The sequence below is a fragment of the Candoia aspera genome, chromosome 1, assembly GCF_035149785.1.
Source record: "Candoia aspera isolate rCanAsp1 chromosome 1, rCanAsp1.hap2, whole genome shotgun sequence".
Taxonomy (NCBI): Eukaryota; Metazoa; Chordata; class Lepidosauria; order Squamata; family Boidae; genus Candoia; species Candoia aspera.
The window spans coordinates 338,059,559-338,087,232 of NC_086153.1; the positions used below are offsets into that span (position 1 = coordinate 338,059,559).

The 27,674-nt window shown below is 46.9% G+C and overlaps 1 protein-coding gene across 1 annotated transcript in view; it reads left to right on the forward strand.

Annotated features, from left to right (window-relative positions):
* LOC134487491 (transducin-like enhancer protein 1) overlaps positions 1 to 27,166 on the forward strand; it is a 47,404-nt gene extending 20,238 nt beyond the window's left edge. The window contains exons 6-19 of the mRNA XM_063289326.1: positions 11 to 206; positions 1,418 to 1,434; positions 5,679 to 5,780; positions 6,863 to 6,907; positions 7,825 to 7,983; positions 12,686 to 12,818; positions 14,292 to 14,473; positions 14,565 to 14,644; positions 16,688 to 16,937; positions 17,889 to 18,136; positions 19,360 to 19,507; positions 21,426 to 21,576; positions 22,378 to 22,454; positions 26,689 to 27,166. Coding sequence (XP_063145396.1) covers positions 11 to 206; positions 1,418 to 1,434; positions 5,679 to 5,780; positions 6,863 to 6,907; positions 7,825 to 7,983; positions 12,686 to 12,818; positions 14,292 to 14,473; positions 14,565 to 14,644; positions 16,688 to 16,937; positions 17,889 to 18,136; positions 19,360 to 19,507; positions 21,426 to 21,576; positions 22,378 to 22,454; positions 26,689 to 26,796 — 1,896 coding nt within the window. The 3' untranslated portion in view covers positions 26,797 to 27,166. The remainder of the gene's footprint in view (positions 1 to 10; positions 207 to 1,417; positions 1,435 to 5,678; positions 5,781 to 6,862; positions 6,908 to 7,824; positions 7,984 to 12,685; positions 12,819 to 14,291; positions 14,474 to 14,564; positions 14,645 to 16,687; positions 16,938 to 17,888; positions 18,137 to 19,359; positions 19,508 to 21,425; positions 21,577 to 22,377; positions 22,455 to 26,688) is intronic.
* The last annotated feature ends 508 nt before the right edge of the window (positions 27,167 to 27,674 follow it).

Consider the following 27,674-nt stretch of genomic DNA (forward strand, 5'->3'; position numbering starts at 1 on the left):
CTCTCCCCAGCACCAACTGCAAGCTCAACACCTCTCCCACCACGCGCCACCCATCCCGTTGACACCTCACCCTTCCAGCATGCAGTCTGCAAGCTTGGCCAGCCTTGGCAGCGCTTCTGGGCTGCTGGCGCTGTCCGGAGCATTGGGGGCACAGGCCCACCTGGTTGCCAAGGACGACCGAGGCCTTCTTGATGCTGATAACCGAGGTACGTTGCTTTGGGGTAACCATTGTGCAAGATCAGCTGGCCTGTTGTTTTGTCTTTGAGCTGTGAAAGAAAAGCATTTCCTGCCTGACCAAATTTGCCTGTTTAGGAAAAAAAAGACTCGGTCTAGCAGTGTTTCTCAAACTTGGCTACTTTAAGACATGTGGACTTCAACTCCCAGAATTCCCCTGCCAGCCTTGCTGGTTGGGGAATTCTGGGAGTTGAAGTCCACATGTCTTGAAGTGGCCAAGTTTGAGAAACACTGGTCTAATTGGTGGACTTTCATTCCATATTCCCCTAGGAGTGCAGAAACATGGAATAGCTAATTTAAAATGATTGTCCCAACAGGTGACAGCCCCTAGTTGAGTTTGTCTGATCTTGGGAAAAAAAGCATGCTGGCTGGGGAATTCTGGGAGTTGAAGTCCACTGGTCTTAAAGTGGCCAGGTTTGGGAAATACTGGTGTTTTGAATCATTTCGGAAGAATGCACCGATCTTACAAAGTCTGTTTGCTCGTCGTCCGGCCCAAGGGCCCATCTATTGCCTTCCAGTTGCGTTCAGACTGCAGCTCTCAGCATTCCCGGCGAAATCAGCTTTATTGGGTGGGAATTCTGGGTGTCGCAACCAAGATTCAGAAATAGGGCAGTAGGAAAAAAAAATCAACTGTTCCTAAAAGTCAAGGAAGTGTAAATATGGAGTCATTGGCCAGGTGGCTAAGAGTTCGCCCAGCTTGAGTCACTAGCTCCTTTATGTATACATTTCATTCAATGTGTTAGGTCATGCTAAGTAGTTGATTAAGGGAGGATTTGCAACATAGATATTTATTACTTTGCTGGTTGCAAATGTTTACTGATTTCAGCAGTAAAGGAGAAGATAAATGGGAGGGCCTTTCTTCACTAATCACCTGCTACCACCTGTTGCTCGCCCTAGGTGAATGCGAGCCAGAATATGGACAATCTCAGTGTTGTAACTTTGACAAGGCAGGGGGGAAGAAATGCGTCCTTTTGTCATGGCCTCGTCCCTCTCCAACACACTTCAGCCCCCTCCTCCTCCATTTAGGGAGGCGAGAAGCGCAACCCCGCGATAATTTTATTTGCACATTTTGCACCGTTGTTTTTTATGCACAGTTGCAGGCGGGGGGGGGGGCTTCTTCTGTTTTGATACTAAAACCGCTCTCTTATTGCCTTGTTGCTGTTCCGTGTTGCCATGGCGACAGAGAGAGACCCCGGACCCGTAAGTCTCTGCTTTTTTTCCCTTTCTTTCTCTGCACCCTCCCCAACAATTGTTTTTGCTTCCTCCTGGCCCCCAGCTGCGAGAGAGCCTCTGAACCAAAGAGGGTGTTTATCTTCAGTGGGGCTTTTACAAAAGCTTTTATGAAGATGTATTGAGGTGGTGCTCGGAAAGGGGCTGGAACAGGGCACGTCCGGGGAATTGCGGCCAAGAAGCTTGCACAATCTTGCCTGGGGCTCGTGATTTGAAATGTGCCTTTTTTTGGCCCTTAATACAAACGCATCCAGCTGGCCTTCATGGCCCTGGGGCCCTCTGTGGCCCCACTCCACAGACTGAACCCCCAGCCAGGCATGCGGAAATGCGCATATTCAGGGAGAATGATGCTTCTGTCCAGAATTTTTGCATCGCTGTTGCAAACTGAAGAGTCGGGGAGAGCGCCAGATTAGGAAGATGTGAAACGGCAATCAATTCCCTCTGTTTCTGGGGGGTGGGGTGGGAATTTCCCCTTCTAACTTTGGAACAAGCAGGGAGAAGGTGGGGCTGGACGGGGCAATGCCCCATTGTGGTGTATTTATCAATCCAAATAGAATCAGTGGTGGATGAAGAATAGAAAATTAGATTTCAGGTAAGGAGAGGCTGAGCTTAAATCTCTTTGCGGTTACCTCTTCAAGGTGTTGGGAGATATCTGGTAAAGGATGGTTAAGAGACCTGGCTCCCTTTAGTGCAGAGAAGAACGGATAAAGAAGACCACTGGGGTGGGCTTAGCAGCAAAGCAGATTTGGGCTCTGCTTGGGAAAAACCGTGAAATCGTGTGAGTTCTCTGATTGTGCAGCAGGCTGAAGGGTGGTGGGACTCAGGGGAAGCATTTTAAGCGCTGGTGATCCTGCAAGGTTTCTTTCCCCTCTGCACAATAAGATCTGGGTGTTCTTGTTCAGTTTTGGGGTTGGTTTGCAAACTCCAGGTGGCAGGCTGGGTTGGTCAGAGTCCTGGATTAGAAAGCAGGCAAGGCTAAAATTAGGGGCAAATGGCTCTGAGGAGGTTGCAAAAGGCCAGCGCTGTCTAAAGGCATGTCTTTCGAGCGGAAGTTGTCGTATATACTGCCTTGAACTGTGGAGGTTCCGTAAGATCCCTAAGGATCATAGTTCCTGGTAGAATGGCTTCCTACAACATGCTCAATCATAAACCGCACTTAACAAAACACAGTTGCTGCGTTCACAAAACAGGATGCAGCCAAGCCAACCCTGATACGGGCTTGATGTGATGGTTTGGTTTGCACAACACACTTTTATGCTCAAGGATTCCTACCTAATGTGGCTGGGTGGGAGGGCATAGTCTACAAGCCACACCCAATCCCAGCCCCCATTCTGCAGTCCACCCCGTCACTCTACTGAAATTAGGTTGCCAAACGTCGATTTTTCAGATTTTTTTTTCATTCAAAATCCATGAATCAAGACTCTGTGCCTAGGTTTTTTTTTTTTTTGTTTGTTTTTTTTTTAGGGGGTGGGGGGAGAAACCAGAATCTTTTCTGCAGCAGAGATGCTAACTTTTAAAATGTGTGTTGTGGCCTTCAGCCTGATCGAAGGCACCTTCCTGCTTGATGCCAAATGTGGTGGCATAAAATGTGATGCTCCAGGGAGCGTTGCCAAGCAACAATATAGCACCGCCTATCACATGTGGGGACTGGGTTCACACAATCTGTACGGGTTGTGCAAAAGCCACCGTTGAATGAGCTGAAGTTTCCATGTATAGTGCAAATACAGGTCATCCTCATTTAGCAACCACAGTTGAGACCAGCAGCTTGGTTGTTAAGCGAAGCTGTCACTAAGTGAAACTGTCTGTGCTTGCCATCTGACTTCAGCTTTTCTTTGCTTTACAAACCTGGGAAGGTCGTAAATGGGTTGCACAGTTACTGTCGTAACTGTGAATGGTCACTAAAAGGGGAGTCACTAAACGAGGATGACCTGTACTCTGTGCAGATGTATTGCAAATCCTAGAAAAGAGGTGAATTGCATTAGTGGGGTCAGCATAATGCATGGAAACAGCCCCCTGCTCACACCCATGTGGTCACACTTTTGCACATGTTTGCCAGTCCTAGATTGTTTATCATTCCCCCTCCCCTCCTAAGCCAGGAGAAACCGTCCATTGGCTTCATCACTGCAGAGGAGAGGTGGCTTCAGGCGCCAGCATCTTCCATAGTATGTCCTCAGTGGCCATGCTATCCAGGGTGCCTGCTGCGCTTTATGTCACTGGAGGCAGTGAACGCTCTGTGGAGTTGTTGTTTTTTAACCCACTTTCACAGTAATGAAATACTGAAGGATGAACCTGTTATTTTTTATTACAAGTTCATTGATGGAACTGTGAAATGACGGACCTTTTTCTTTTCAAAGGAACTTTTTAAGCTGGCTTCATTTCCAACCAGTTTGTTCACAGGGTCCAGCAGTTTAAGGCTGCAGTTGCAAAAGCTCCCCATCTTTTCTTTTTCTCCCTTCCTCATTCATTTACTTCCTTTCCTTTCGCAGAATCTGCGTTAAAGTTTTCTTCCTTCTCTCTCTCCCATCATCCACATCCCTTCTTCATTTATTCCTTCTGCCCCCTTCCTTTCACTCCTTCCTTTTGCTTTTGATTCTGTCACAGTGGCACCCAGATTGCACCCTGGGTGTGAATGTCCTCCGAATTCTCCCTTCTCTCTCTCTCTCCCCCTTCCTTTCCTCCCTCCCTCTTCCACCTTCTCTGTCTGTCTTTCTCTTCCTTCCTCTCTCTTTCACCCTCAGTTGCTTTCCCTGATTTGTTACAACTACAGTGCCCAAATTACACTGAGATGTGCTAGGTGTGAATTTCCTGCTAAACATCCCTTTCATCTCCAGGAGGCTACCCTTTAAGCAAAAGTGACTTTTGAGGGAGAAGCATTACATTTTTTTTTACAGATTGTAAAAAAAAAAAAAAAATCTAAGATCCACAGTCCAGTCCTGTGCACTCCTAAGGCCACCTGGTCCCAAGAAAGCAAGTCTAGGATTGTACCTTGAGCCTCTGGTTGTTGCTCAGTGGAGCAATTCGCTCAGTGCAGTAAACGTAGATTAACAAAACACAACTGCTAAAATAAGGGCTGAGCCTGCTGATCCACAGTTAGCTTCATCCAGTCTGTTCTAGGAATCCAGCCATAATGAAATCATTCCCCTAGTACATTATTCTGGGACAGAGAACACCTGCTTCTTCCCTGTCTCAGAATTGTAGAGTTGAAGGGGATAGTAAAGATCATCAAGCCCACCCTCCCGCTCAGATAGCCAACTGGCTATCCAGGCCTAAGCCAGCCACAGGACACGGTTGTCCGGTCTCTCCCGAAGGCCATTCTGGGCCTGGAGAAGCCATCTCCCTCCGAAGCCATTCTCTACCTCCCACAGCAGGTTAGACTAGGCTTAAAACAGGACAATGGATACTTGGCAATTCTGTATATTTTGGGGAAAAAACACTCATTGGCTTAAGTGTGTTGTCTGAATCCAACCTGCCACATGATCTGTGAGCCTAGCAGCTGTGTTTTATTCCTCTGGGTTTAGGGTTTCGCCTGTGGTGTAAATCCAGCCCACCCATTTAATCTTCCCATAACCCTTTCTTGAAAAATGGTCAAAATACTCTGTTTCCCGTGGCGGTATTTGAGACTCCATGCTTAGCATGTGGCTGCAGCAGCATGGAATACAGACAGTCCTTGATTAACGACCATTTGCTTAGCGACAGTTCAGACTTAAGGTGGCGCTGAGAAACCCAACTTAATGACTGGTCCTTGCACTTACGACCATCACAGATTCCCCACAGTCACATGATCGCAGTTTGGGCATTTGGCAACCAGTTTGCATTTACAACCATCACAGCATCCTGCAGTCATGTGATTGCCATTTTCAACTTTCCAGCAAGCAAAATCAGTGGGGAACCATGTGATTTGCTTAATGACCATGTGATTCACTTAACAATGGCTGCAAAAAAGGTCGTAAAAGTGAGTCGATTCGCTTAACGACCGCATTGCTTAATGACTGAAATTCCAGTCCCAATTGTGGTCGTTGAGCGAGGACTATCTGTAACACGGAGCAGGTCTGTCCCCCTTGCAAACGATGTGTCTATTCAGTGCGGCCTCCGTTCATCTTTTCTGCAACTGCCTCGCTTTGCTTTGCCTTCATGATTTATTAAATTTATCTTCCCTTCTGCCGCCATTAGGAACAGCCCGAATGCTTACGTTTCTTTGGGTTTCTCTTCCTCAGAGCTCTTTAGTGCTATCGAATGGAGAAAGGATGCGGGCCATTTCGGACTACTTGAACAGTGGTAAAAAAAGGAAATCAGAAAAGGAGTATAACACGGATTATGTGAGTGGCTCTGTTTTTCGTGGCAGGCCCGTTTTGGAAGAAGAGTTGGGTGAAACCGGGCTGCTTCTCTGCCACACAAATCTGGGGGTCGTGGATGAAGGAGCAGGGCTGAACTCTGTGGCGGAGGCCTTCTGGATGTTTTTCCCTCCCTTGGAAAACCGGTCGCTCCGATGAAAGTGGTGTATCGTAGCTTCTGTGCTTTCTCAACCTCCAGAGGATGAGGAGGAAACAGCAGAAGCAAAATAAGATTATGGGGCTTTATTGATTGGACGTTCTCCGGCTTCAGTGTGGCGCAGCCAGGCCGCGCAGTTTTATTTTGCGTTTCAGCTTGCAGGTTTGCAAGGAGGAGAAACTCCCTGTTTGGGGGATGGGGGGCCTCTGAGAACTGCCAAAGGTTGGAGAAGTGGGGCCATTTTTTATGGGATCTGCCTTCAAAGAGACGAAACTGATGCCTCTTAAGCCAGGCGCAAGGCACCGTTGTTAGTTCTTTGAAGTGGAGAACATTGGAACTAACTCAGAACCTACTTTTCTAAGAACGGAAAGAGGGCTTGGCGAGGCTTAAGACACCCTTCTTGTTCCGTGAACAGGGGGGGTTCACTTAGCAGCCCCAATCTTGGCTCTGTCTATTCTGGGGTGCTTAAGCACTTGCCAGTGGGCTACCCCCCTTTTTTTCCCCGTGAAATACGAGAACAGGTTTTCCTTAAGCAAATTAGTCTTCCTGTCACTTCTGGACCTTTGGGAAGGGACATGTTTGTGAAGCTGTCCCTTTTTTTTTAAAAACAATTTTATGAAGCCTTACAGTTATGTGGAAAAAAACTAATCCAAGCCACAAAACATAGGGAGATAAAAAGGAAAGAGAGAGAGAAAAAGAGAATCAGAGAAAAAGAGAAATAGGAAAGAAGGAAAGGGTAAGAATAGAGCAAAGAAAAAGAAAAGGAAGATATGAAGCTTTTCCTGCAGGCTGCTCCCTTAAACCTGGCTTCTGCTCTGATGAAGTGAATGTTCCCTCGTTGGTTTGCACTGCAGCCTTAGAGAGGCCACTGAGAAATAAATCTCTTTTTCCCCCCCATTTTTTTTTTCAGGGGAGTGATGGGGAGAAGAGCGAGGACAACCTGGTGGTTGATGAGGTTTGTACGATTTAGCAAACATGCTTGGTGGGGGGCAGATGTTCTAAAAATGCTTTGGGTTGCCTTGATGGTTTGCAGAGCTGGGTGGGGGTCTTTTGGGGGTGGTAGCAGTGAAATTGGGGGGAGGTGGAAGGGAGTGGGGTCATACTGAAGCAACAACGCATGGCTTAATGCAGTGTTTCTCAAACTTGGCCACTTTAAGACATGTGGACTTCAACCCCCAGAATTCTGGCAGGGGAATTCTGGGAGTTGAAGTCCACATGTCTTAAAGTGGCCAAGTTTGAGAAACACTGGCTTAAAGGTTGTTGCCAAACTCCTCCTCCGCTGCCTGAAATATGTTCATTTATTGACTGGATTCATATCCTTCCTTTATACCCTGTAGGACATAACAGCTTTCCTCCTCCCCCTTTGCCCCACAGCAGCGACCCTGTGGGGTGAGTTAGGCTGAAAGGGATCAACAAACCTGGGGGCTCGGTGGGTGATTTTGGAGCCGTTCATTCCATCTCAGCCTAACCTACCTCGCAGGGTTGTTGTGGCGGGCATAAGGCGAGCGCCCTGTGTCTGCCACTTGGAGGCCTCAGAGAAGAGGCGGGATGCAAATGCAGTGAATCAAGATAAATCGGTGTTTTTCAAACTAGGCCACTTTACGAAGTGTGGACTTCAAGTCCCAGAATTCCCCAGCCCAGCCTGCAGGCTGGGGGATTCTGGGAGTTGAAGTCCACACGTCGTCAAGCAGCCTAGTTTGAAAAACACTGGGATAAATAATGAAACATTGGGGGGGGGAGAAAACAGGGAGATGAGGAAGATTTAAGCCCACCCCAAAATAATTTTACTCATATTCAAGAGCCATTCGTCAAAGGTGACATAAAGGAAGGCTTGTTCTTTTTCTCTTTTTTTCCCTCTTCCCCCCACCCCAGGATCCTTCTTCCCCCCACAGCGTTCAGTCCTTCTCCTCCCGAGAAAATGGGGTCGATAAAGCCACTTTGCATAGGAAAGATTTGGGGCACCACAGCCCCACTTCCATGGCGTCCTCCAGCAGTGCCTCCCCGCCGCGTCCTGCCAAGGAGCTGGCCACAGTATGTAATGAGACAGGAGGGATGGGTTTCTGCATGTGCAGATGTGGATGGACTACAACTCCCATCATCCCCAGGCAGCTGCACCAACAACAAAGGATGCTGGGGGCTGTCATTCCTCAGCGTCCAATAGGCCCGTCCCCTTTTGACATTACAGGTAGTCCTGGACTTCTGACCATTTGATTAATGATTATTCAAAGTTGTGACGGCGCTGAAAAAAGTGACTTACGACCGTTCCTCACACTTACGACTGTTGGCAGTGTCCCCACACTTACGTGATCAAAACTTGGGCACTTGACAACCGGCATGTATTTACAACGGTTGCAACATCCCGGGCTCACCCAATCACCATTTGCAACCTTCCTAGCCCACTCCCATCAAGGAAAATCAGTGGGGAACTGCGTGATTCAGTAATGGCCATGTGATTCACTTAACAACCATGACAAAAAGGTCGTAAAATCGAGTGCAACTCACTTAACGACTGCATCACTTAGCAATGGAAGTTCCAATTGTGGTTGTAAGTTGAGGACTACCTGTAATCTTCATTTACTCCTGGTCCCCTGCAGATGCTATGGGACTACAACTCCCAGAAGGCCTTGCTGCCTGGGAAGGCTGGGAATGGGAGGACTCATACCTCAGGAGGGGCACCAGCTTGGAGAAGGTATCTTTCCACTCCAGGATCTTCCACTAGATCCAAGCGAGGCCATCGAACCAACCAACTGGTGGCAGGACCAACTTATCCATTAGGCACGACAGGCCCAGTGCTTAGGGCCCACGAAAGCATTTAAATTTTTTGTTTGCTTGTTTGGTTTGGTTAATAAAAATGAAATCATTTATTTTGTGCTTTTTAATAAAATATTTATTCATTTTCATGGGTTTTAATTAAAAACAGGCGAGGAACAGACCTGATTTGAGTATCAAACCAGTGATCTAGACCGGTGTTTTTCGACCTCGGCAACTTTAAGACGCGTGGACTTCAGCAGGCTGGCTGGGGAATTCTGGGAGTTGAAGTCCACGCGTCTTAAAGTTGCCAAGGTCGAAAAACACCGGTCTAGCTGTAACGGGAATACTAAAACATAGTAACTTTGATACACGACAGACTTCGTAATTAATCGGCAACAGCGGATTATTGCAAGATAATACATATATTATATACTGTTCCCTGTTTCTATAGAAAGAACGAAGGCACTATTGAAACTCCTATGAAATACCATTTTTAATCCTATTGCTTCCATGGAGGGAGGGGCCCACAAAGGCAAAAGACCCTAGGGTCCCCCCAAAGTCATGCTGCAACCCAGGGCAGTGGGCGTGGCCAAGCAGCCTGGGTGGCTCCTATTGGCCGTGCTGAGCGTTCCAAGACCCGGAGGGCGGGAGCGAGGGGTGAGCTGCAGAATGTCCACCTACATTCTCTCCGGCTGTTGCAAAGCCCCTTTCGGGGAGGCAGCAGCTGCGCTGGGCTCCATCGTCCTTCCTGCGGCTTGCAAAGAGGAGGGGATGTGGGTTTGTCTGGGCGGGCTGGAGAGAGGCATCCCTCAAACGGCTCCCTCGGGGCATGCAGGTTTTCTCCCCTCTTTTCCGGATGCCGCAACAGCAGCAAACAGCTGCAGGACGTTTGGGGGAAGGCGGCTGCTGGATTTTCCACATTTGGGGAAAAAATTGACTTCACCCATTTTCAACCCACCCAGCCACCTCTGTCTCTCTGTGTGTCTCTGGCAAGATGCCTCAAAGGGCCTGTCGCTCTTCCTAAGCTGAAAGTTTGCTGCAGTGAGAACGCCAAATTCTGGATGGCCTTCTATTAATGTCTCCTTCCTTCCTTCCTTCCTTTTCCCCCTCCACCCCTTTTTTCCTCTTCCTCCTTCCCTCCCTCCCTTTCCTCCTCCTTCCTTCCCCTCTCCATCCCTAATTTTTCCTTCCTTCCTTCCTTCCTTCCTTCCTTCCTTCCTTCCTTCCTTCCTTCCTTCCTTCCTTCCTTCCTTCCTTCCTCTCTCTCTCTCTCTCTCTCTCTCTCTCTCTCTCTCAAATAAATTTTACTGAGTTTTTTGCCCCTTGGATTTTATCTCCTGTGCCTTAGACTAGCTGTAATTTCCTTTTTGTGCATTGAGGTGCAGCTCAGCCTTGTATATTGGCCACTGTTAGGAACATCCAAAGTCGCCCGCCGGTTTGGTTTTTTTAACCCTGCCTCCTTGTTTTCTGGACTGTGGCTTATTGGAGCCTTTTAACTAGGGCAAGTCCTCTGTCTTTCAGCAAGGCTGGCTGGGAAATTCTGGGAGTTGAAGGCCACGCGTCTTAAAGTGGCTAAGGTTGAGAAACCCTGCTTTAACCCTTCATCATTCCCTGCTCCCCTCTTTAAAGCCGTCTGTGATGCCACCATATCTAGTGGTGAGGAGTTCCATAGGCTAATCAGGCGGCTCTTATCTCTTCTGGGTTTGTTGCCTGTGGCTCTTTGCTCTTTTTCAGTATTAAACCCTAAAGTAGCTTATTTTCTTCCTTTGGATTCATTATTGGATTCTGCCAATGTTGCTTTCCCAGTTTAAACTGAGAGGGGAGAAATACATCAGGTCGTGATCTAGCAGAGCATACGCAGAGTGCTTCCCTCAAGAGTCTTGACCATTTCAAAACAGCCAAGCGCTTTTGCAGCTCCCTGAATCTCAAGCTTGCTTTACGAAACCATGTCTTACGAGGATGCAAACTACATGGAAGATGAATGAAAATGCCCATCAGTACAAGCCCCTTAATAGCTAAAAGTGAAATCATCAAAATGATTTTAAAATATGCACAGGTAGTCCTCGACTTATGACCATTCGTTTAACAACCATTCAAAGTTACGACAGTGCTGGAAAAAATTACTTGTGACCAGTCCTCCCACTTACGACCATCACGGTGTCCCCACAGTCACGTGATCAAAATTCAAGCGCTTGGCAACCAGCACATATTTGTGACAGTTGCAGCATCCCAGGGTCATGATTGCCATTTGCGACTTTCCCAGGGAGCTTCCAACAAACAAAGTCAATGGGGGAAGCTGGATTTGCTTAACAACTGCAGCAATAAAAGGTCATAAAATCAGGCACAACTCACTGAACAACTGCATCGCTTAGCGACAGAATTTCCAGTCCCAATTGTGGTCTTCAGTTGAGGACTACCTGTATAACATTCTTGGCATGCTTTCAATCTTGTGAGTGTAGACTTCCCCTCCTGCTTTAAGGTTTTTCTCCCTTTTACTTTTTTTCTGATGTTTTAATACTTTTTCACCAATTTATAGGCATTGCTTTGTTTTGGAGAAACAGACTTTTTTCCCCTGGCTTTATGAGAGAAATACATTGCAAAGCCAAATATTGTTACGTGGAATCTCTTTGCAGATAAATGTAGAATTATATTGCAAGGATGAAAGCATAGTCCTGCCTTTCTGAGTGCAACCTGGATTCAAGGTCACATTTCCAAGACGAAACCATTTTTCTAGCCGTAGTTTCCCGAGATTCTTAGCAGGGATGTCTGGTGAAGGGATGTTCAAACACCCACGTTTCAACAAAACTGGGTGACCACAGTTGTATGCCATGTTCTCAGTATGGCCACATCATCTTATTTATGTATATATTTATTAAACAGGTTTCTGTCCTGCTGGAATCCAAAAACTCTTGGCAGCTTACATGGAACAAATTAAAACATTTAAATTAAATTAAATTAAAATTAAAACCATTAAAACATCCATGGTATAACCTGAAAGCCTAATTATCATAAATAGGAACAATAAACAACAACTAAAAACACAGTAATGCCATCAAATATTTTATTGATTAGATGTACTATTGACAAATAATTGATTTGCCCAATATCACTGTGATGTGAGCCAAGATCTGACTTGGAGTGGGAAATGTGGGGAGCTGTTCCCTCCTGTAATGTGGACTTGAACAAATGTAGAGTCTTATCACTGATTTTTATATTTTATCGTTAGCTGTGTTTTCGAGCTTATTTATGTAAACAGTATAGGTAAGCCACATTTTGATCAGCTGGCATCTAAACTTTCTCAAAAAATAAATTCTAAATAAAATAGTCTTTTAAATGACCTAAAGCAGGGCTGTGCAACTTTTTTGGGTCAAGCACTGTGCAGCGTAGGAGGGGCCAAGACAAAAATAAACTGGAATTGTTTTTTAAATCAATATTCTTACTTAAATAAATGTACATTTAAATGCAGTGTGATGAGTTTACTATGTTTTAGTGTCACTGCTCACGTGCCATAATTTCCTCCAAATGTAAGTTGACCTTTGAGAGTCCTTCAAACTCCCCTGGATTGCAGAATCCTGGTATTGGAGGGCACCTCAGAGATCATCTACTCCTGCCCTCCTGTTTCAGGAAGCAAACCATTATACCAAGAACCACCTTTTCAGAGCTACCTATTTGGACTGACCAAGCAGAAATTCAAGGCAGTTTTGGGAAGCTGCCCAAACTTGATCTAAATTGATCGTGCAGAGGGGTGGGCAATTTTGTAAAAATCATTTATTCCTTCATTCAATCAATCAATTCTGATGCTGCCCGACTCCAGCTGACTCTGGGTGGCTCCCAACAATTAAGAGTAAAATAAAAATCACAAAATACCAAAAGAAAAAAAAAAACAAAACCAGAACAAATACAAATACAAATAATTTGAGGATTAGGGCTGTCCAGGGAAAGCTGGGGTGTCAAATGTAAATAAATAAGCGGTATTTTGCAGGTAGAGAAAGCAGTCACCCCCGGTTTGAAGTCTAGCACCCCAAATTCCCAAGGTGAAGGAGCAGTGCCTGGATCTTCAAGCAGCCTGTCCCAGTTCCGGCCAGGAGTAGCAAAGCAGACGGTGGAGTCACTTGGTAATGAGGATGGAGAAAAAGGGTGTCCTGGAAGTGGCAGAATTTGGGGGGGGGGAGATTGCACATTGCAACGTTTCTTAGGCCCCGTATTGAGAAAATTAGCACTCACGTGCTAGATTTCTAACTGCAGGGGAGGGGTAATAGAGTCCTTGATGAACAGCAAATACAAAATTGGGGTTAGAAGAGCGACTTCCCGCCTCACCCCACCCCATTTCTCTCTCTCTCTCCAATTTCTAAACAGTTTTAGAAAAATTAAGGGATTTGTGGAATTGAAGGAGCCAGAGTGAGTCATGAATAGTGATGGGTTCAGCAGCAAAACAGATCTGTCGATAAACAGAAGGAGGGCAAATTTTTGTAACACCCCTGGGTGGAGAAATGTACTTTTTTTTTTTGCAAAGAGGAAAAAAAAAATCAGAGGAGTCTGGCAGGACTTAGAAAATAATTAGAAAAGTTCCTCATTGCTGCAACTTAGGAAAGCTTATGTCTCTTAATGACATTTCTGGGTTCCTTTTGATCTTTTTGCCCCCAGGACCAACAGGGCTCTCTGTCTACAGTTTTCTCGGTATCAAATTGATGAAGATGAATCTATTACCCTTTTTGCAGAAGGTCCATCATTTTAAAACGCCCAGTCTTGAGAATGGGCTCATGAACTTCTGTGTGCATGACAAGGACTAGAAACTTAAGAGCAGTTCCCTTTGGGTTAACGAAGAGGAGTTGAAAAGAGATTTTTTGAGTGGTGGGGGGAAGAGGAGAAAAGGATCTGTGGCAGGAAGGCATCCCTGTGAGGCTGTAAGGGGGCAGTAAAAAAAAAAAGGAAGTGGAGGACCAAGGTTATCTGAAGGAAGATGTGAAACTGCTGAAAGGGCAGACTTTTAAAGCACCCCTGTCAATAAGCTCATAAAAGTTACTAGCGGGCTAAAGTTGTGGGCCAGAATGTTAATTGGCTCTGAGTGTGAAACTGGCAGATTATTCATTTTTTAAGGCTGGAGGAGAGAGCGATGAGGACAGCGGGAGAGTTAAATTGAAATGCCAGTCTGCTTTTAAGCCAGTGTTTCTCAACCTCGGCCACTTTAAGATGTGTGGACTTCAACGCCCAGAATTCCCCAACCAGCTTTGCTTTGCTGGCTGGGGAATTCTGGGAGTCGAGGTCCGCTCGTCTTCAAGTGGCCGAGGTTGAGAAACACTGTTTTAAGTTGAATTTGAAGCATTGGGAAGGTGAAAAACGGATTTTTTTAAACACCTTGCCTTTTGAGTCTCTCTTTGGAGAACAGGGTGTCACGGTGGCTGTGCTGGAGAAGGAAGATGCTGGTTTAAGTCACCCTTGACCGGGGAACTTAGTGGGGAACAGGCTTCCAGCCCAGAGATTTGTTAGGGGATAAAATAAATGGGGGCATCTGGCGTTCTCCAAAAAGGGACATCGATCCAGCGAGGGAGGCAAGAGAGCTAAAGGCTTGTCCCCTCTTTTGGTTTCAGCCCTGAGCCTGCGGAACCCGCTCACCGTCCAGAGCTCCTACCAAGCTGCTTTCAACGTAGCCCACGTTTCAGTCAACGGTGACATGGTGGGCACCGGGGCGTACGCCGGGCTGCACCTGGTTTCCCCCCAGCTGAACGGGGCCGCCGTGGTGGGGACGAGCAGCTACGGGCGTTCTCCTCTGGTGAGCCTTTGGGGAGAAGCGTCCTGGAATATGGCAGGGGGGGAGGGGGGATCTTCCCTGGTTTTAACTGAAGTGCCCCCTCTCCTTCTAGGTAGCTTATGATCCTCATGCGCATTTGCGGGCATCGGGCCTTTCTGTGGGAATGCAGGCGGGCATGCCCTCGGCCAAACCGTAAGTGTGCGCGGGACTCTGCAGCATCTCTCTGGTCAGCCTTGAAAGCAGGGGGGTCCAAATCAAGCCCCCCCCCTCATGGACAGTGGTCCTAGACATTATGCAAGAAAAAATCCCAAACTTCTCCTTCCTTCCTTCCTTCCTCCCTCCATCCCTTCTCATTCCCCTCTCCACCTCCTTCCTTCCTCCCTTCCCATTCCCTCTTTCCTCCCTCCCTTCTCATTCCCCTCTCCACCTCCCTCCCTCCCTCCCTTCCTTTCTTTCCCCTCTCTACCTCCTCCCTCCCTCCTTCCCTCCCTCCCTTCTCATTCCCCTTCCTTCCTTCTCATTCCCCTCTCCCCCCCATTCCCCTCTCCACCTCCTTCCCTCCTTCCTTCCTCCCTCCCTTCTCATTCCCCTCTCCACCTCCCTGCCTCCTTCCCTCCTTCCTTCCTTTTTTATTTTTGCATTTTTGGAAGAGTTTGGGGGTGCCTTTTTCAGAAGATGGAGCAATTGAGCCGATGTTTCCTGCTGGGAGAAAATTTAAGGCAGGGATTCTCAAAAGTGGCTGTCTTGTAGCTCCCTAAAACGATAATGCAAATTTGTGTGAAAGCCTCCACCCCCTCCAGCTCCCATGAATAAAATGAATGATTTCATCGGGGGCTAGGCTTGAGCAAGAAACAGAAACTCCATTTTTAAAAATTAATTTTAAACGGCGTATCAGAGAAAACAATGATGGAGATGAGCAGCAACACTGAACTGTTGGTAGGATGCAAACTGAGTAAAGAAGCTTTATTTTATTTATTCATTCTGTTTATATACAGCTGGACTCAAAAAAAAAAAACCCTGACTCTCGGTGGTTTACACCAAAAAATGCAAAAACATGCTGAAGAGACATAATTCTCATAAAATCGTAAAGAAAAAAGATGACCATGTACTCCCCAAAGGCCCTCTTAGAAAATAAATCTGTTTCTCTAGAAATGTACAAACCTCCCTGTTAAAATGTAAAAGCGTATTTTGACGGGGAAAAACGAGTTTGCTTGCTTCTGAGTAATTCCTGAAATCTGGGTTTCATTGTGAAGAAAACCACTCTAGTTCACCAGGCTCAAGGGGAGGAAAGAAAAAGAGAGAGCGGGTGTTTCCTGGCCTGAAACCAGCTTCTGTTAAACTGCTGTTATGCTGCAGGGGTTTCGTTTTTGGGGTGGTGGTGGAAATAAGGGGTTGATGTGTTGCTGGCCAGGCAAATAGACGTGAAGGTGGGGAGGCTGTTGCAGATTGCAAGGGGCGATAGCGTCAGTATTGGACAGGGTGCAAGGAAGCAATAGAAATGAAAGGTTTTTGGTTCAGTGGAGGGAAAAGCAGACATTTTAGCCAAGACCCAAAGAGACTGAAATAGCAAGACTTAAATATCGAAAGAGCTTGATAGCAAAGCCAAAAGTTGGGAGAGGCTTTGAAGAGCATGGTTTTAACACAGGTAGTCCTCACTTAATGACCACAATTGGGACCGGAATTTAGGTTGCTATGCGAAGCGGTCATTAAGTGAATCGGACCCAATTTTACGACCTTTCTTGCAGCGGTCAAGTGGATCATGCAGTTCCTCATTGATTTTGCTTGCCAGAAGCTGGCCAGGAAGATCAAAAATGATTGTCACGTGACCACGGGACTCTGCGATGGTCATAAATGTGAACCAGTTGCCAAGTGTCCAAATTGTGATCATGTGACTGCGGGGATGCTGCGACAGTTGTAAGTGTGAGGACTGGTCATAAATTGTTTTTTCCAGCACTGACATAAGTCCAAACCGTCACTAAACAAATGTTTGTTAAGCAAGGACTACCTGCACAGTGTTTCTCAACCTTGGTGACTTTAAGATGTGTGGACTTCAATTGGCTGGCTGGGGAATCCTGGGAGTTGAAGTCCATACATCTTACAGCTGCCAAGGTTGAGAAACACTGGTTTAATATCGGATGAGAAGCCTATAGTCTTCCAGTTGTTGCGAGCTTCCAGTCCCAGCCTTTCTTCCCCATCTGAAAGCCCCTGTTTTGCTCTGTCTGCCCTCCCACCCAGGGCCTATTCCTTCCACGTCAGCGCTGACGGACAGATGCAGCCGGTGCCCTTCCCGCCCGACGCCCTGATCGGCTCCGGCATCCCGCGCCACGCCCGCCAGCTGCACACGCTGACCCATGGCGAGGTGGTCTGCGCTGTCACCATCAGCCACTCCACCCAGCACGTCTACACGGGGGGGAAGGGCTGCGTGAAGGTGTGGGACGTGGGGCAGCCTGGCCCCAAGACCCCCGTGGCCCAGCTGGACTGCCTGGTGAGTGAAAAGACGGAGCCTCCCTGCATGTTCGGTGCAACCTCTCCGAACCCCCCCAAACCATTGGGTGGAACCTAGATTGGATTGTGTGGCTTTCCTTCTCCAGTTCTTTCTTTCTCTTCGCTCTTTCTCCCCACTTCTATCTCTTCCCCTTCCCCATCTTTCCATCATACCTTCCTTACCTTTCTTTCCTCTCCCCCATTTCTTCTTCCTTCCTTCCTTCCTTCCCTCCCTTTCCCCCTTCCTTCCTTCCTTCCTTCCTTCCTTCCTTCCTTCCTTCCTTCCTTCCTTCCTTCCTTCCCCTCTCCACCCATTCTCTCCCTTTTCCCCTTCCTCCCTCCCTCCCTCCCTTCCCCTTTCCACTCTCTTCCTCCCTAAGTTCCTTCCTTTTCATTGCCTTCTCTGTCCACTCCGTCCCTCCCTCCCTCTACCCTCTTCCCCCCTCCCTTCCTTCTATCCTTTTCCCCCCTCCTTCTAGCTTCCTTCCTTCCGGCTTCCTTCCTTCCTTTTCTCTCCCTCCCTCCCGTCCTCCCTTCCTTCCAATTAACTAACTGATACAGGTCTCTCCCCCCCCCCACACGCACACTTGATTAAAAACAGCAGCCAACAGGAAGGACCCCCAGCCCCCAGCTAATTCTCTAGCGCTAAATCTCCCTGGGCGATGCTAATCCTCACCAGAAACAGTTACGGTGGTTTATAGCATCAATTCTTCACACTAAGATCTAGATTTAAAAGTTGGGCTCTCTTATTTTACCTGTTCGCCTACCCCTCCTAGTGCTTTTACTGCTCACCAAAGGGGCTAGGAACTTTTAAAAAAATCTTCTTGAATGCTCAAGGAGGAGGATTTGAATCTTTCCCGGGGGGGTGCAGACTTGAGGGTCCCTCCCCCCCCTGCAGGACATGCAGACACTGTCACTCCCCACTTCCTCATTTCCTCCTTTTCTCCCCCAGAACCGAGACAACTACATCCGGTCCTGCAAGCTTCTCCCCGACGGCCGCAGCCTCATCGTTGGGGGAGAGGCCAGCACCCTGTCCATCTGGGACCTGGCGGCCCCCACCCCCCGGATCAAGGCCGAGCTGACCTCCTCGGCCCCCGCCTGCTACGCCCTGGCCATCAGCCCCGACGCCAAAGTCTGCTTCTCCTGCTGCAGTGACGGCAACATTGTGGTCTGGGACCTGCAGAACCAGACGCTCGTTCGGTAAGGGCCTCATCCGGCCCGGGGGAAGCTGCTAGAATGAGCTCTTAACTTTGGGGAGGCGCCCCCCGACTCCAATCCTCCCTTGGCCCCCGAGTCTGCTGTCTGCTCCCCATCTCGCCTTTGGTAGCCACCTAAAACAGACAGTGCAGAGCAGTGTTTCTCAACCTCGGCCACTTGAAGACGCACGGACTTCAACTCCCAGAATTCCCCAGCCAGCTTTGCTTTGCTGGCTGGGGAATTCTGGGAGTTGAAGTCCGCGCGTCTTCAAGTGGCCGAGGTTGAGAAACACTGGTGCAGAGGTTTAATTTAATTCTGAATTTAGTATTTCCATTAAACCAAATGTTTAGTTGAAATAGTTAAATATTTCTATTATATCAAACAAAAGGGAATACAACTGACTGGAAAGCCAGTTCCATAACACAACCCCCCCCCAAAAGGATGCCAATTGTTTGTAAGGGGTCTCTTAAATTGTGGAGTTTGGAAGTTGGGGAGGCAGCAAATCCAGGGGAACCCTTTTTCCTGATGTCCTGGTTTGGGTATTTCTGACAGGCACTGCTTTAAATGCATTCAAGCACAGTTTTATATCCATAAAGACTGGGATCTTTTTTGATGTTGGTAAATGAGTTCCTGAGCATAATTCTACATTCATGGAATGTGAACACTTTTTTTTTTTTTGGCCTATGATTTTCCTCCTCCTCCTCCTCCTCCTCTTGTCCTCCTCCTGTGCTGCTTCTCTTCTCCTCTTCTTCCTTTTCCTCTTCCTCCCCCTCTTCTTCCTATTCTTCTCTACCTGCTTCTGATCTTTTTCTCTCCTCTTCCTTTTCCTCTTCTTCCTCTCCTCCTCCTCTTCTTTTTCCTCTTCTCTCTTCCTCCTCCTCCTCTTCTTCTTACTGTTCCTGTTCCTCTTCCTCTTCTTTTTCCTCTTTCTCTTTTCCTCCTCCCCGCCTCTTCTTCTTCCTGTTCCTCTTGGTTTTCCTTTTCCTCTTCTCTCTTCTTCCTCCTCTTCTTCCTCTTCCTCTTCGTTTTTCCTTTTTCTCTTCTTCTCTCTTCCTGCTTCATCTCTTCTTCTCTTTCCTCCTCTTCTTTTTCCTCTTCTCTCTTCCTCCTTCTCTTCTTCTTCTTCTTTTTCCTTTTCCTTTTCCTCTTCTTCTCCCCTCCTCCTCCTCCTCCTCTCCCTCCCCTCCCCTCCCTCCTCCTTCTCCTCCCCCCTCCGGATCCTCCAGGCAGTTCCAGGGTCACACGGACGGGGCGAGTTGCATCGACATCTCCAACGATGGCACCAAGCTCTGGACGGGGGGCCTGGACAACACCGTGCGCTGCTGGGACCTGCGCGAGGGCCGGCAGCTGCAGCAGCACGACTTCAGCTCCCAGGTCGGCGGGGGGAAGGGGGAGAACCAGCTGGGAGGGTCCAGAAGCGGGGCCCAGTTGCGCTGGTGCACCCCCGGGGGCTTGTGGGATCTAATGCCACAAGGTCTCCGAAGACGAGGGCAGCCTTCGGTTTTGATAGCTTTGTCCCCCGTGAATTTCTCTGATCACCTGCTGCACTAACGGATCTCGTGCTACATCTGGTGGCAGGGAGTTCCGTAGGTTCACGATGCACTAGGAGAGGACTTCCTGTTGGCTGCCCAAAGTCTCCTTCTCATTGGATGACCCCAGACTCAGGGGTCCCTGCTGAATGAGACAGACCCCCCTGTTCTTTGACAGCAGGCAAAATTCTGAAAACTCTCACCGCAACGTTTCCCAACCTGCTCTGGGAATAGACTCCCAGAATTCCCTGATATTTAGGGAACGTTTAGGAAGTCTCTCAAGACCTAGTGGTGTTGTCAGGCCCAGGGGTCTTTGGGAGTGGGAGACATCCTTAGGTGGCCCTCTTATAATTGACATTCTTGCCCTCTCCACGGGGTTGTTATATTTTAAAATGTTTTGATATTCTTAATACAAGTAGTCCTTGCTTAACAACCACAATTCGGACCAGAATTTTGGTTGCTTAGCGAAGCAGTCATTAAGTGAATCTACCCAATTTTATGACCTTTTTTGTAGCAGTTGTTAAGCGAACCACATGTCGTTAAGCAAATCGCGGTTTCCCCATTGATTTTGCTTGCTAGAAGCTGGCCAGGAAGGTTGAAAATGGCGATCACGTGACCACAGGATGCTGTGACAGTTGTACATAAGAACCAGTTGCCAAGTGCCCAAATTGTGATCACGTGACCGCAGGGACACTATGACAGTTGTAACTGTGAGGACTGGTCGTAAGTCGGTTTTTCAGCACTGCTGTAAGTCCGAACCATCACTAAATGAATGATTGTTAAGCGAGGTCTACCTGTAATTACTTTTATCTTTTTATAATGATTGTTTTTTATTTATTTGCTGTTTTTATTTAACTGTTGTACGCTGCCCAGAGTTGCCTTGTGTGAGATGATGTGAGAAATAAATAAAAATAAAAATGGCCTTAATTGAATAAATCTGAAAGATCAGGCTATCAACTTTCTTCCTTTTCAGGGTCAATTTGTAATTATTCTCTGGAGACCCTGACAGCTAAATCTTATCTTCTCCAAAAAAAAATAATAAATAGGGGAAGGCAGCTCCTGTTTGGATCAGATCACTAGCATTGCAGCTGGGGATGGGGGTTTCCCCTTTCCTCTCCTCATTATTACCAAAAAGGAAAATGAACTGTACAGGTAGTCCTCGCTTAATGACCACAATTGGGACTAGAATTTCAGTTGCTAAGCAAAGCGGTCATTAAATGAATCCGACCCGATTTTATTACCTTTTTATGGTGGTCATTAAGCGAATCACTTTGGGCATTAAGCAAACCAAGTGGTCATTAAGCAAATCACATGGTTCCCTATTGATTTTGTTTGCCAGAAGCTGGCTGGTAGGCTGAAAACGGCAATTGCGTGACCACGGGATGATGTAATGGTCATAAATGCGAACCAGTTGCCAAACGCCCAAATCGTGATCACACAACCGTGGGGAAGCTGTGATGGTCCTAAGTGTGAGGACCAATCATAAATTGGTTTTTCAGCACCGTTGTAAGTCTGAACCATCACTAAATGAATGCTTGTTAAGCAAGGACTATCTGTACATCATCTTACAAAATCAACCTGTGCTCCATGAGCAATTTCACTCTGTCCCTTTGCTGGTTTCTGTGTGGTTGCAACCTCCCATTGCTTTGGCCACCATGAGGACTGGAATCTTCAGGCGTGAATTTCGCGTCCCCTCCTTTTGCCACCAACGTTTCCTCTGCTTTGGTTGAAATCGCCCCGTCTTTTTCCTCCTGTCTCTCCAGATCTTCTCCCTGGGCTACTGCCCCACGGGAGAGTGGCTGGCGGTCGGAATGGAGAGCAGCAATGTCGAAATCCTCCACGTGACGAAATCCGAGAAGTACCAGCTCCACCTTCACGAGAGCTGCGTCCTCTCCCTGAAATTTGCTTCCTGTGGTAGGTGTAACTCCTTGGAGGGGTTCCTGGGGTTCACCCTTCATTTGCCTGTTTCTGCATGAGGATGCCATAACTCGGTGTTTCTGAAACTTGGCCACCTTAAGATGTGTGGACTTCAACTCCCAGAATTCCCCAGCCAGCATGGCTGGCTGGGGAATTCTGGGAATTGAAGTCCACATGTCTTAAAGTGACCATGTTTCAGAAACACTGCTCTGGTGGACTTTCATTGCATACAGGTAGTCCTCACTTAACAACCACGATGGGGACTGGAATTCTGGTTGCTAAGCAAAGTGGTCATTAAGTGAATCCGACCCAATTTTACGACCTGTTTTGCAGCAGTTGTGGAGTGAATCACCACGGGTATTCAGCGAACCATGTGGTTGTTAAGCAAATCACGTGATTCCCCATTGATTTTGCTTGCCAGAAGCCAGCCAGGAAGGTTGAAAATGGCAATCAAGTGACCATGGAATTCTGTGACAGTCATAAATGCGAACTGGTTGCCAAGTGTCCAAATGGTGGTCACATGACCACAGGGATGCTGTGATGGTCATAAGTGTGAGGACCAGTTGTAAGTCGGGTTTTTCAGCACTGTCGTATGTCCGAACAGTCACTAAACAAATGGTCGTTAAGCGAGGACTACCTGTTTTCTCCTAGGTATGCAGAAACATTGAATAGCTGGTTTAAAACTGTTGTCCCAACAGGTGACAGCCCCTAGCTGAATTTATCAGATCTTGAAAAACACTGAGCAGGATCAGACCTTGAAAAGACCCACAGGCTTGCCTCAATTTATCTCATTTACAGGGAAATGGTTTGTCAGCACGGGGAAGGATAATCTGTTAAATGCCTGGAGGACACCTTACGGAGCCAGCATTTTCCAGGTAAGGGATGCATCCTGCTCACAAAGTGATGCAAAGCTATCACCAGTTAATTTTTATCTTCCGGATTTTATCCCGCAGATTGGAAAGTGGGTGGGCTGTATCGCTGTTCACGAAAGCCTGTTCTTTCGGTATGATGGTCATGTTTATTCGCTGATTAAAAAACGCTCAACTCCCTGTGACTTTTACACTGTAGAAAGCTAGAACAATAAAGTCAAGGAACCAAGAGATGGGCCTGCAGAAAAGGAAAGCTGAATCTTACAGGGGCTCCCCAACCACCCGGCCCCAAGGCCTGGGAAAATAGCCATGTTTTCAGTGCCTTCTGGAACGTCATCAGAGCTCCATGGATCTTTTTGGGGGGTTTCAAAAATTGCTGTCTGTCCCCTGCAAACCACCTGTTCCAAATGCTCTGCACAGCCCTACTGTCTATGGATGTTGGTTAGAGTTTCTTTTACGAATTCCAGTAAGGTGATGGCTGTTTTGTGGGTGGACTGATGGTAATGGTCCATGTAAAACCAGATTGTTTCAGAGGCTGTGGGAATGTCAGCTTGCAAGTCCCTAAAGCAAAGGTCGGATTGCTGAGATCTCTTCTGACGCCCTCGATCCATTTACTGAACTTATTCAAGGCAGTAAAAGAACAAAAAGGATTGTAAACAGGCCTAAAAGGAATTGTTCAGCATCCAACGCAAAAAACACATCCACCTTCTGGTCGAGCTGAAGCCCTGATGGTTTTGCCAGTTGTGGTCCGAGCTGATACTGGCTGGTCAGGAAAGAGGTCTTCATATTGTGGTAAATACTCTGATAATACCTGGTAGAGAACTCAGCGAAAAATAAAAATATTAACCCTGTGTGTGGGAAGGAAGGACGAATTCCATACTAGAAATATTTGGAAAATAATTTTAAAAACATTTTTATATAAGTCTTCGTTGTGATGGAGTAGGATGTGGGATCTGCCTCCAAGTCAGAGAAGATACTACAGAACTGAAAAAGGTGCAAAGTAATAATAATAATAATAATTTTAAAAGACAAAGAATTGGAGAAGATCACAAAGTATCAACATCTGAAAACCGAAGTTGAAAGATTAAACTGGCCGTGGTGGTCCCAGTGATTATCGGCACACTGGGTGCCATTCTAAAAATCCTAGGATGGCACTTAGAAAATCTGCACATTGACAAAAATTTCCATCTGTCAATTACAAAAGGCCACCCTGCGTGGATCTGCACGTTCATTACGACCTCCTGGGTTCTTGGGAAGAACTTGATGTGAATAAAGGCTAACACCGTCTAAAGAACTGGCAGCTGTGATTTAACATTTTTGTGAATAATAATAATAATAATAATAATAATAATAATAATAATAATAATAATAATAGGCTTAGCCTTTAGGAAAGGATACAGTGCTTGGGTGCTTTTAGCTTGGAGCAAAAACGGATAAGGGGAGATGTAATTGAGATATTCAAAATTACACCTGTCACAAAAATCTGGTTAGAGCAAAGTTTTTGTCACTTGCTCAAAGAACCAAGGGGAGGATTAATCCATTCAGACTAGATGCAGGGAGATTCAGGAGTAATAAAAGGAAATCTTTATTCCCCCAGGGCAGAGGGAAACTGGGTTTTGCGGCTGCCTGGCATGGGAAGGGCTGCTAGCTTAACCCATGTTTAACGCCAGGCGGAAGAAATTTAAAATCAGCCGGTGGGGCGTCACCTTCCTGTTGGTGCCTGTGAATCCTTGTAAGCTGTCACAAATCACTTGTGCAAGATGGCGGCTATATAAATCAAATAAATAAATAAATGCACTGAGTAAATCAGGATCTGACACAGAAAGGTGGAATAGACGTGTTGTCAGCTTGAGAGCTTTATTTACATTCTTAATGGTCCAGGATGGCAGATGTTGAAGTTCCACAACAGGGGAAAGGCCACAGCGTCCTCACTTGCAGCTAAATAAAACTTTGCTAGCAATTGGAGCTTAACTGGGTTCTAACTAGGGCTGTGTAGCACCTTGGTTTGGATCTCCCAAAGCTGCTTTGGGATTCACAGGCACATGAATGCAACACCAGCCTGCAGCCCGTTTTGAAAGCATTTGCGACTTTAGCAGCTGCAGAAAGCTGTGTGCCTAAAGCCCATTTGAGAAGATGGATGGGTGGTCCCCATTTCTACCCCATCAAAATCCAGAGACTTGGCAGCTTGTGTAGATCATAAAACCAAGTAAATCAGCCACAGTATAAAATCCATAAAAGCAACAGAACTATACACCCCAAACGTTAAAAATAGAAAGTGAAGATGATAAAATCTGGAAAGCAACTCTGTCTTGAAATGCTTCTGGAATGGGAACAAGGAGGCGGTAAGGGCAGCCCTAAGTGGATGTGTCACTGTGGTCCAGTATTTTTCAAATTTGGCCGCTTTAAGATGTGTGGACTTCAACTCCTAGAATTATCTAGCCAGCACAGGAAATTCTAATGCCTTCATGTGACTTGACAAAGATTACAAGTAGTTCTTGGCTTATGAACACAATTGGAACTTCCATCACTAAGCGATACGGTCATTAAGCGAGTCGTGCCTGATTTTACAACCTTTTTACTGCAGTCGTTAAGCAAATCCGGCTTCCCCCATTGACTTTGCTTGTCAGAAGACCCCTGGGAAGGTCACAAATGGTAATCACGGGAGCCTGGGATGCTGCATCATAAATACATGGCAGTTGCCAAGCACCCAAATTTTGATCATGTGACCACGGGGATGCTGCAATGGTCGTAAGTATGAGGACCAATCATAAGTCACTTTGCTCAGCACCATCGTAACTTCAAATGGTTGCTAAACAAATAGTCGTAAGTCGAGGACTATCTGTACTGTAACATGCTGTATGTGGGGCTGCCATTGAAGAGTGTTTGGAAGCCCCAGCTGGTCTAAAATGCAGTGGCCCAGGCATTTTGGGGCATTTCTTGTTACACCTATGTAGCACCACTGCTCCGTAAGCTGCGTTGGCTCCTAGTAAGCTTCCAGGGGCAATTCAAGGTGCCAGTTATCACCTAGACAGCCCTCCACAGTGTAGAGCCAGGCTACTTACAGGGTCATTTTTCTCCCATTGTTTCTGCTCACCCCACCCAATCTAGCAGGGGAGGGCATGCGCTGGGTCCCTTCCATCAAATAATGCCATCTTTTTGGACCCTGAGTCATGATTCTCTGTGTCAGTGCCTGCCTGGTGGGGCAGCGTCCCTCCAGGGATCCAGTGGCCCTGACCCTGCTGGCTTTTCACAAGGCGTGAAGACCCGGATGTTCCCCAGACATCTGAGCCAGATTAGCCAAGCTCTGCTGCTAATGGGCATTTTAAGATCGGGATGTATGGTTGACCTTGGGCGTGGTGGGTCGGTGTTTGTCGCTGTTTTTTTGTCCTTGTGTGCCACCCAGTCACTGCTGTGAGATGGGCAGCCACATAAATGACTTAAGATAAATAACTAAAGTTGAGAAAGTCTTAGGCCCCTTTTTTGGTTTTCAGTTACTGCTTTGAAATTAAACACTTGATCTCCAGGACAACCAAAACACCAAACGCCCATCCTGTGTTCTCCCATGCATGGGCACAATGACAGCAGATGAATCCCTGTTGTTCTGCTTGTGCATTTTTTATGCAGAGGGAGAGCATGCACGCCACACCGCTATCCTGTTTATCGACTGAACCTGTTTCCTGGGTTCGTCCCATACTTGGAACATTTGTGTGACAGGAAACCACTAAATCCAAACCAAGACTAAAGCTACATACAGGTAGTCCTCGCTTAACAACCATTCGGTTAGTGACAGCTCAGAGTTATGACAGCGCTGAAAAAACGATTTACAACTGGCCCTCACACTTAGGACTGTCGCAACATCCCCAATCATGTGATCACAATTTGGTCGCTTGGCAACCAGTTCGCATTTATGACTGTCACAGCACCCTGTGGTCACATGATCGCTATTTTCTACCTTCACGGCCGGCTTCTGGCAAGCAAAATCAGTGGGGAACCACATGATTCACTTAACGACCATGTGGTTCGGTTAATGCTCATGGTGATTCGCTTAACGACCGCCACAAAGTTCATAAAATCGGGTTGGATTCACTTAATGACCACTTTGCTTAGCAACTGAAATGCCAGTCCCAATTCTGGTCATTAAGCAAGGACTACCTGTACTGCCCGTGTTGAGTGAAACGAAGCTTTTTTGGCCACCACCCAGCTCCCTTTGCGTAACCTCCTCTTCCTCCTTTCTTTGTAGTCGAAAGAATCTTCCTCCGTCCTCAGCTGCGATGTTTCCACGGACGATCAGTTCATTGTCACGGGTTCTGGGGACAAGAAGGCGTCCGTTTACGAGGTCATGTACTGAGAGGAACCGGCACGTTGCTCCAGACTGAACACAGGAGAAGGGGCTGCCGCTGGACCTCCTCGCTCTTTCCAGCCAAAGAATCCACTCACAGTCCAGGAACGGAACCCAGAACGAGGACGCTGGGTGGGCTGTGGGGAAACGGTCCCCCCGCCTTCCGCTTAAGCCTGAGGCCTTTGCGGAGCTTGGCGGTTCCTCTCCAGGTCGATCTTATTCTGGGATGGTGGGAATAGGGCTTGGCACTCTCTTTGGTGTGCGTGTGCGTGCGTGCAAGTGTGTGTTCCCATTGAAACTCCTTGGAAAGGTTTGTTGTGTATTCTTTTTTTTTTTTTTAATTAAAGAACTTTCAATAAAAATGTTTGGGTTACTGGCCCATCTCAGCCCCTTCTGTTTTTTGAGATTCCTTAGTCTGAAAAACAACACAAGAATGGCCATCAGACTGGAAAAAATCAACTTATATCCCCATACCAAAAAAGGGGAACACTAAAGAATGTTCAAACTATCGAACAGTGGCACTCATTTCACATGCCAGTAAGGTAATGCTCAAGATCCTGCAAGGTAGACTTCAGCAGTTCATGGAGCGAGAATTGCCAGATGTACAAGCTGGGTTTAGAAAAGGCAGAGGAACTAGGGACCAAATTGCCAATATCCGCTGGATAATGGAAAAAGCCAGGGAGTTTCAGAAAAACATCTATTTCTGTTTTATTGACTATTCTAAAGCCTTTGACTGTGTGGACCATAACAAATTGTGGCAAGTTCTTAGCGGTATGGGGATACCAAGTCATCTTGTCTGCCTCCTGAGGAATCTGTATAACGACCAAGTAGCAACAGTCAGAACAGACCACGGAACAACAGACTGGTTTAAGATTGGGAAAGGAGTA